General features: G+C 41.0%; 1 protein-coding gene across 1 annotated transcript in view; it reads left to right on the top strand.

Moving 5' to 3' along the window:
- Positions 1-1886: 1886 nt before the first annotated feature.
- ZAP70 (zeta chain of T cell receptor associated protein kinase 70) overlaps positions 1887-10461 on the top strand; it is a 32675-nt gene continuing 24100 nt past the window's right edge. The window contains exons 1-3 of the mRNA XM_026698403.2: positions 1887-1985; positions 6525-6975; positions 8116-8276. Coding sequence (XP_026554188.2) covers positions 6574-6975; positions 8116-8276 — 563 coding nt within the window. The 5' untranslated portion in view covers positions 1887-1985; positions 6525-6573. The remainder of the gene's footprint in view (positions 1986-6524; positions 6976-8115; positions 8277-10461) is intronic.

Genomic DNA, 10461 nt, shown 5'->3' with positions numbered 1-10461 from the left:
TGGAACTCTACTATCGTGTCACACCTAGTCCTTCTTTTCATAAAACTAGACATATCCAATTCCTGCAACCGTTCTTCATATGTTTTAGCCTTCAGTCCTACTGGTGGTCTGCGAGAAAATTTTGGTGGTCCACAGAGAAATGTCCCGCCACCCCTCCAAAGCAATTAATCCAGGCTGCACGGGAACACAAGGCTGCGCCACCCACATGGCCTGCCTGCCCGCTGGCCTCCACCTTTTGGCTGAGTGCAAACCTTACCTTGAGTAGAGCCACATGAGCTGGAACTGGAAGGTAAGACCAATGGCAGGGGAGGGAAATACGCCCTGGATGGTTTGCTGACGTTGTTGGAAAAGTCGGTCCCATAATCCAGAGCTGCAGTTGTCACAGGACTGGCCCTTTGGTCATCCTGGAGAAGCTGCTTCTCCACCTGGGTGCACTGAACTGCCATGGGCTGGAAGAGCTGCTCCAGGATGACCAAAGGGCCAATTTGGTGACTACTGCAGCTCTGGAATATGGGACCAGCCCATGGTGGGGTTGGAAATCTCCGCCGTAGGGGTTGGCATGTTTAATGTGCAAATTTGCATGTGGTGCAATGTGCAAAAAGCAGTGCAGCCCTCGCCGGCCCAGGTGCTGTTGTGACAAGAGGGGGCGGTGGCACAGGTGGGCCAAAACAGTGATGGAGATGGCTGGAAGGTGCAGGAGCACTGCGCTGCTTGCATTTGTGCGGCATCAGCATTCCACCTTCACTCGAGGAGCCCGATCGAAGTTTCCCACGCCACTCGCGCTTCAGTGCTTTGACTCCCAGGAACAGGAGTTTGCCCAAGCTATCTGTAAAATCCCCGCCCCCTCTCTCTCTTGAGTATTCTCAGAAACAGCATGGGAAATTTCAGCTGGACTCTTGAGAGACGAGAGTGACTCTGGTTGCTTCTCCCCATGAGCACTCCTCGAGAGAGAGAGATGGTTTTGTGTTCCCACGCAGCCTGGATTAATTGCTTTTGCGGGGGGTGCTTTGGAGAGGACATTTCTCTGAAGACCACCAAAATTTTCCTCACGGACCACCGGTGGTCCCCAGCCCACTGGTTGGCGACCACTGCTTTAGTGTACAGTATAACAGAGTCTATAATTGAAGCTGAGTTTGTATGACATACTTAACCATAATAAGACCTGTCTAGTTTTGGATTAGCGTCCTGTATGAATTCAGCAACCACAATTTATAAATCATTGTTTGCCTTAATATGTTCTGCCAAACTCATCCAGTGTAGTTTATGAAATATAATAGTTTATAGGATGCTATGTGCATCCAGATCAGTCTCTATTTCAACCCTTTAACAATTTCAAAATCTATATCATTCTATATCTATATATTTGTTCTTTTTTTAAGAAGCAAAAGAATTTGAGTGAATCCTTACTGTTAGGAACAGGTGTAAAACATCCATATACATGCCATTTTTGGATAGTGAGATGAGAGGCATATAAATTGAATTAAAAATAAAATAAAATTAAAAATCTGTTGGGCCCACCATAGTGATCTGGCAGTCAGGGACATAAACTGGTAGTTTTTCAGACCAGGCAGGATAGAAATGGCTCCACCAGTTGAATTTTGGCTTGCTGAGCAGCTCTGGCAAAGTACAGATGCCCTGTTGGTGAAGGAAATGACAAGTGTGTTTTTAGGTCACGGTTGTATTCTTCAGAGCATCATGAATTCCGTTTGCATTCATTTAAATGTGCTCCTTTCAAACTTTCCTGCCTTAGTAAGGAGGAAATCAGGTTTTCACTTGAAAGTGAAGCCTCCCAGTGACGTCACAGGTGCAGCTAGCGTTTTGAGGGCAAACAGCTCTGCCCTGCCCACATGGCTACCCAAACGCTGTTCTGCTGTGTGTGTGAGAGAGAGCATCTCTAACTGCATGTTCTTTTATTTATTGGTTCTGTGAAAAGAACAAAAAGACTGAAGGAAGGCCTCTTTTGTCTACCTGTTTTTTGAAATCAGGTAAGTAAGATTATCTGGAGATGAAGCGAAAGGGTAACGGCTGCTAAACTTCAGTTCCATTTCTCATTCTCAATTCTGGGTCTTTGTTTGATAACATTTGACAAGGGAACATGCAGTGATCAAGGACCATTTTTCATTTACTCCAAACAGTGGCTTATTCATGGTTTAGTGGTCTTTTTCATTTTTGTTTTGCGCTGTTAGGAGAAATGCCACAAGGCTTAAAAATTGGGGGGGTATGCATATTCTTAAAATCGTCTCCTTTTATGTGTTAATTTTTCATAGATATGAAATGCCAGAGGTTTTTTTGAACTGTTTGTCAAGGGATGAGGAAGAATTTCATTTCTAACAGTGGGCTATTGACTCTTCGGCTGCTGTCAGCAAAGTAGTTGACTTATGCCTTCATATAGTTCTGAAACTTAACCCTGAACAGATAGACAACAAACTTAATTTTACTTCTTCTACAAATAGTTTGGCGTTAATACAGTTAATTATTTCATGAATCTTATCCCCAAAGATTTTTATTTTAGGGCGTTCCCATCAAAGATGTAAATAAGTTCCTTTTTATGCATCGCTTTTCCAAACATTTGGGAAGCATGTGATTTTGTAACTTTTCTGAGTCGGAGTGTAAATGCCGTTTATAAGTGAGGAATCCTCCTTAAGAGATGTAGGAATAGCTCAGAACAGTTCCCCCGCCCCCCGCCCTACAATTTCCTAAATTGGTTGATTCCTCCCAAATTTCTTTCCAATTTATTTTATATACTGTATAAATAGTGTAAATTTTAGAAGCTGCTCTATTCAATTCACCTAAATTTTTAAATATTTTTTAAAATATGCCTTTTCCCCTAAAGGTTGAATTTTCAGGTAACTATTTTCACCTTTCTTAGGAAAAGTAACCCCTTTTCTCGGCTGTATTTCTCTGATCTATCTCATGAGTATGATAGGCTTCAATTATCCTTAGCTGCACCCCTGCTATAAAGCTGGGGATACAATTTTGAAAATAAACCATAAAGTTAAGAAATGGATTGGCAGCAGGGACAGCATGTTTTATGTCTGTCTAGTGTTCTGCTGACTCAAGGAGGAGCAGAGAGAATGGTAACTTAATACTTCAGAAAGGCCCTACAATGAATCACTGGCCTGATCCAGCGTAGCAATTATTCTTTTGTGGAGAACTAATGGCAGGGCCTCACAAAATCACCTAGTTCAGAGTTCAGAAAATTGCTAATAACAACTACATCGTCTGCAAATGCCTGTAATGTATGTATTTCTTTATTTATTTCCAAACTTTTTATCTCCATATCTTGTCTGATATTTCTATTTAATACCTCCAATGTCAATATAAATAACAGTGGTGACAAGGGACACCCTTTTCGTGTACTTTTTAAAAAAATAGCAACCTTCTCTTGACATATCTCCATTTATCATCACTTGCTTGTAATATATCGCCTTAATTGTATTAATAAATCTTTCCCCAAAATCCATATCTTTCAGTTGTGCTAACATAAACTGCCAGTTCAGATTATCAAATGCTTTCTGTGCATCCAAGAAAATCAACGCCATTTGCTTCCCTGGATGTGTTTCATAGTACTCCAACGTATCCTCATATTAAAGAGTTCAGAAAATTGCTAATAACAAGTTGGATTATTGATCAGGCGTGTAGTTTTGTCTGTGTACATAGTAACCATCCATAGTTTCAAACCGAGATCATATGCTCTGCTTTTGAACCATAGCAAGCTCTCAAGTAAGAGCCTTTGTGATTAATAATTTCCAAAAGTACCAGGGAGACTTCTTATTTCTGAACGCCAACATAGGCCAGCATGTAAATATATATAAGTTAGCCCTTCAAGGTAGTCCAGACTAAAAGTATGATCATGATTATTAACTTTATTTTTATTGTAGGGTTGCATTAACAGAATCTTGCAAGTCTGAAAGTACCTCTCCTGTCCTTAAATTTACTTTCCTGCAAATTAGAAAGCCTCTGAGATGCTTTCCCCACCCTTTATGCTTCGGACACAGGTTTTATTTCCCAGAATATTGTCCAGGCTGCAATTCTTCCTCCTATCTCCCAAGGTCATTCTCACATACCATTACAATATATTGCGATTCCAAGCATAACATTGGATATGTAATAGCTTGTATGTGCCCCATCTATGTTTCTCACTCTCTCTTACTATCTATCTATCATCTATCTATTTAACTTATTTAGGAACTACCCATCTCTCTCACAGAGAGATTCTGGCAGTGTGCAAATGAAATATTAAAAACAGTATACAGGTAGTTCTTGATTTAAAACAGTTCACTTAGTGACCATTTAAAATTACAACAGCAGTGAAAAAAGTGACATGACCAATTTTTATAATGTTTGTAGCATCCCATGGCCATGTGACAAAAATTCAGATGCTTGGCAACTGGTCTATACTTATGATCTTTGCTATATCCCAGGATTGTGTGATCACCTTTTGGAAGGAGGGAGGGAGGGAGGAAGGGAGGAAGGAAGGAATAAGTCTTACAAAAGTAGTTACCAGGGCATGTCTGAACCATGGGATGTAGGGTTTGTGGATGAAACCAGATAGATGTTTGCTTGAAGAGAGATAAGTATTCCCTGTGCTTTTAACTATTCCTCCATATCTGTTGTTGATTGACTACAGTTTTGTTACAACTGATATTGTTTCTTTAAGCCATCAAAGATAGAATATATTGGATAGAGTTTCTGGGAAATAATGGAATAATGGTAGAATGTAAGTAAAATATAAGCAAGTAAATTGAAGAAGATCTTATTAGTGGCTGGGGAAACAAAATTGCTTGCCCAGCATAATAAGTTGCAAAAAAAAAAAAAATCTGAGAGATGAACAAAGCTCTTTTTCTTCTCTGTGTTAACTGAATAGAACCTGCGGTGTCTATTGGCATTTAAAATAAAAGAGGGAATTTTTTTTCCTTCAATAATTTATGGAATTCCAAAGAGCATTATGGGTTACTGCCACTGCTGGAAAAAGAAATATAGGATTGCACAGATACTTGTGCCAACACAGCAGAAGTCTATTTATGTATGGGGCTTTTATTCAAAGTGGTTGCATTTGCTACTTTACAGGGATTTAAATATTTATGTATTTATCTGATTTGTCAATCGCTTATAAAATAATAGGCATAAGTATAAACATGAGTAGGAATACAGGAAATAGGTACGAATAAATGGAGACGATAGGACAGGAACAGTAGGCACGATGATGCACTTATGCACACCTCCGAAATATCTCTTAGGAATGGGGTGAGGTCAATAGTGGATAGTTTAAGGATAAAGGAGTGAGGGTTTGGGGATGTGACAACAGAATCAGGTAGTGCATTCCAGGCATTGATCACTCTGTTGCTGAAGTCGTACTTTCTGCAATCAAGTTTGGAGCATTTTACATTGAGTTTGTATCTGTTGTGTGCTCTTGTATTGTTGCAGTTGAAGCTGAAGTCATTGACTGGTAGGACATTGTAGCAGATAATTTTGTGTACTACCTCCATGTATAAAGCAGTCTAAATATAAGAGACTAGGTGTAAAAAAGGGAAAAATGCTGTTGTTGCTCTAGTTCAATCCTTTGCTGCTGTTACCACTGGGGTGTTTAAATCTCATTTAATAAGACGGTCTTTTTACATTTTACCATTCAGATCAATGAAGAGGCAAATAATACAAACCTTTACAGATTTTAAAGGGTCTCTACATCTTTGCTTTTGCCTAAGGATTCCTTCACAGCAACAAAATACCCATTTTCAATGTATTTTCGGTGAATAGAATGTGTGAAATATTTTTCTTTAGGGGGCAAAATCCAGACACCCACCGAGACACAACCTACCTGCTCTGTTTACTTGCAGCCATCACTGGCTGGTTTCCTGCCACAATTTCCTGCTTAAGAATGTCACAAATGGCTGTTTTGACTTTGAAAAGAAGAGAAAAAAAAAATACTCTGGGCTTTAGGACTGGATGGTGATGTGGCGAGAATGTGCAGGTCCCAACAAGCAGGTTATCTTAAACCAGGTTCTTTAAAGTCTTTTGGTGGTTTAGGAGCTTGAGTCTGTCCACCATTTTCTCACTGAATAGTAAAACTATAAACAACGTCCCCCTCCTCCTCCTCTTCTCTGATTTTTCTCCTTCTCTTCCATATCTTTCTCCTCCTCCTCCTCCTCCTCCTCCTCCTGTTTGTCCATTGGAACCCATCAAATGGAAGTATGAGAATATAGAAATAACTCTTACATTTTTTACTCCATCCGCCCAGAGTTCTTAACCCTCAAAACTTCCATGTGCATCTATTATTGAACCTTCAAAAACTTGTAGAGGCAGCTGCTTTCTGAGATATGATTTTGGTTTTTTTTTTAAAGGTAAATAATCAAAGAAAGATAGATAGGAGCATACTTATTTTGCTACTGTCATCTTTCTCCAAGTGAATTTGTTTCTGAAGATTGTATTATTTTTGTCCAAAGGAAACTAAAGAGAGGTCCCTTGGCAGGTATATATTTTCTTTTTTTTTTTTGTTAATCACGAGGTTCACCTTTTCTTTTTAGACATTTTTAAGCTACAGCACATTGTGGTGGAACCAGCCACGCTCTCCAGATGCCCAATCCAGCTGCCCATCTGCCTTTCTACTTTGGCAGCATCTCCCGGTCAGATGCCGAGGATCACCTCAAACTGGCAGGGATGTCGGATGGGCTATTCTTGCTGCGACAGTGCCTTCGCAATCTTGGCGGCTATGTCCTCTCTGTAGTGCACAACCTCCAGTTCTACCATTACCCCATCGAGCGTCAGATGAACGGGACTTTTGCCATCTCTGGAGGGAAAGCGCACTGTGGCCCCGAAGAGCTCTGCGAATTTTATTCCAAGGATGCAGATGGACTTTGCTGTCCTTTGAAGAAACCTTGCAACCGTCCTAATGGCCTGGAACCCCAGCTGGGGATTTTTGATAACATCCGGGAGAATATGGTCCGCGAATACGTCCGGCAAACGTGGAACTTAGAGGTATGAGCATAAGTTTGATTTTATTTTTCCCATTAGAGAATTTATTTCTTTTTATATGTTTTATATGAGATGGCTTACAAAATCCAACACCTATTGACAAAAGTAAATTCCCAATAATGCTATATTTTATGTACAGTACACACACACACACAGAGCCCCCTGATGCACACACAGAGGGAGAGAGAGGGAGGGGAGAGACAGAGAGACAAACACACACATATACACCTGCATTCACTTATGCACATTTTGAGAATGATTTTGAAAAACTGCTTTGAAAGTCATACAAGCTCAATTCCTCTTTGCTGCTACCTATTAAAACCACTATGTCTTTTTTCAGGTCTCTGAATGTAAAAAAAAAAAAAGATATGGCTGTGTTCATGAATAGCTCTTCATGAGCAAAGCAACAAATTGCAATAGCTGGCAGGTTAACATCACCTCTTAGAGATAAGCATTCCAGGCTGGGTCTGGCAAGGGAGGGAACAACGAGATGAGCCTCCTTTGACTAACATGACTGAAGCGCAAACAACAGAGTTAATTATGAGTGGGAAGGCAGTTGGAAGGGCCTATTACCTGCACAAGGGCTAAATTGATTAATGATATATAAATGCATGGCTCTCTGTAATGGTAGCTTAATATTCTTGATGATGTCAGCAGAGGTTGACGAAAGCTTAGTAAGTACAATAAATATGATTTTTAGTTCCAAAAGAGAGAGAAGAGAGAGGGGGGGGAGGGGGGGGGAGAGGGAGAGATTAATTTGGTGTTTTAGAATGGTTTGATTCCAAACCATTCCAAAACACTGAATTTATATTTTTTTAGGGAGGAATGTATAGTTCCAGAATATCCTTTCCTCTTTTGCACTGAATTTAACTGTAGAAATTAAACTGCCAGGTTTAGGGTTGGGGGTAAATTAGTTTTGTACTGAAATATTCTTCTATGTCATGCCTGACCCCCATCCCACCCCCCAACTTTTTCCATTCAGATTGCTGGGGAAAATATTAGGTTGAATTTTATCCATTTATCCAAACATACTTAAGGGCAGAAATAGCAAACTTCCCCATCTATTGTTACTTATCTCCCAGGTTTTAATAATTCCCAATATTGCGAAAGATAATTTCCCTCCCCCTCTTCTTTTTTTTATAGGGAGAAAATCTTGAAGTAGCAATCATAAGCCAAGCACCTCAAGTGGAGAAACTTCTGGCGACCACTGCTCATGAGAAAATGCCTTGGTACCACGGCCCCATCTCCCGAGAGCAAGCTGAGATGCGGCTCTACTCAGGAGCACAGCCTGATGGGAAATTCTTGTAAGCATTTAAGGATCCCTTTAGTTCTGGGGAATTTTTTTTCTTCTCCCCACTACCTGCAGTTCCATATTTAAGACACGCACATTTGCATAATTATAGTATTGTGGCCTGTCGGCCACCGGCCCCTCCAGCAGTTGAATCAGAGGAGGAGGAGGTGTGGGAGTCAGGGTCAGCATCGGTGGTGGGATTCAAATATTTTTGCCACCGGTTCGGTGGGCGTGGCTTAGTGGGCGCGCTTTACACACGTGCACACACTTTGTGTGCATGCGTGTGCCAAATGCGCACTTTGCGCAGGCACAGAGGCGTTCTAACTCGCCTCCTACAAGCCTGCACGATCCCGGTTGCTTCAGCAGCTGCCACGCAGTCCTATTCTGTGCCGCGCAAAGCAGCTGCGCTTCAAATTTGGTGGATAAAGGTGAGTATGGGAGCCAGGGTGGGCAGGCGGGCCCAACATCAGAGCGGAAGAAAGAACCAGTTTGGTCTCCACTGCTCATCGCTGCTACTGGCTCACCAGAAACGGGCCGAATTGGTAGAATACCACTACTGGTCAGCATCAGGACAACTTGGGAACTCCGAGGGGGAAGAGAGAATGGAGCTGGCAGAGAGAGAGACAGTGACAGAGGCAGAGGCAGAGGCAGAGCCTGGGCTGCCCATCAGCCCTCAGATGGAGAGTCAACAGCCCCCAGATCTGGAGGTGGTTGATGATGAAGAAAGGGAGGAACAGCTGAGTCCAGTGCCTGATGCACGGCTACACAGAAGGCAGAGGAGAACTATTCAGCCTGTCCTGTACAAAGGCAGATAGATCAACTCCACCAAGCATCCACACAAAGTCTTTTTTATTGGTTCATCAGGCATCCTGTCAACTCACATTTATGATGAGGTTCTTCTTAATGTCCAATCCTTTGCATATCTGAATTGTGGTGTAGGAAGATAATAAAGTCTCAACCCCATGATGATTGAAGAGGCTGCATGGTAATGGCTTCAGGCAAGAGTGAGGGAGCCTCCCCCAACCCAACAAGGGTCAATTTAGTGACCAATCAGGATTACAGATGTGACCACATGACATGGACTACATTTCCCAGGATACCTTAACTACATTTACCATGAGGCATTCCCTTAAGGGGACAGCTCTCAAATCCTAACTAACTATCCCATATCCCATTAACTCGAAACTGTCTGGACAGTTGGAAAGCCGTGGGTCAATCCTGGGGAAGGGAGAGCTACTGGTGCTAGAAAGGCCCCCCTCTAGCTTTGGCGATAAAAGGCAGGAGGCAGAGATGAATAGGTGTGGCACATAACTATTCATCTTCCGGCTGGACAGACTTGTTAGCCTGCGAGAAAAACTTATTTTCAGGGCTACTGGCACTCGTAATAATTTTTTGAGTTCATGTCAGAGGGTTTGTCGAGTTTGGGGAACTGGGTCAGAACATCTACATTCTGCCTAAGCAGCCTTTTATAAGCAGTCCTTGACTTACAACCATTCTATTTATTGAGCGTTCAAAGTTACAACGGTGTTGAAGAAAATGGCTTATGACTGGTCCTCACACTTGTGCAACTGTCGCAGAGTCCCCACAGCATCTCAGGACAGTAAAACTCAGCCAAATCTTGCAATCGTTAGACCAAATTCCACTGTAAATAATTATAGGTGATATAAACCGCAGCCAAAGGCTTAAACCAGTCAGTCATATTTACATGTTGTGAATTGGATGTTAATGAATAATAAATACATGGTTAACTCTGATTCAGGGGGTGCCTCTTTGAATAGATCATTTTATTCTGTTCCCTCGGGGATTAGATTCACCAGGGATTTCTTTTTTCTTTGTTATAAATGATTGATTTTGTGTTTAATGTACACAAAACACAAACAGTGTTTAATGTATAAACATTCGTTAAAATTGGTACAATTGCAATCATTTAAAAACTTTGGTCTGCAAGGTATTTGAATCAGTTGTAAAATGCCAAAATAATCCCTTAAAATTATAATTTACCTCATAATAATTTCTTAGCAATTAAAATCATTCAAATTTAAGATTTCAATTGTTTAACCATGTTATTCTAGGATTTTGGAACATACCATCAGGCAATATCCAAGCCAGCTTTGTCACTAGCTTTTTCAAAATATCAGTTATTAGGATTTGTAGTGAAAGTATGTGTCTCTTTTTTATATATAAAATTACTGTTTATA

The sequence above is a fragment of the Pseudonaja textilis genome, chromosome 1, assembly GCF_049901715.1.
Source record: "Pseudonaja textilis isolate UNSWEBS1 chromosome 1, rPseTex1.2, whole genome shotgun sequence".
In the NCBI taxonomy this organism is placed as follows: Eukaryota; Metazoa; Chordata; class Lepidosauria; order Squamata; family Elapidae; genus Pseudonaja; species Pseudonaja textilis.
This window is presented reverse-complemented; position numbering and strand designations above follow the sequence as displayed.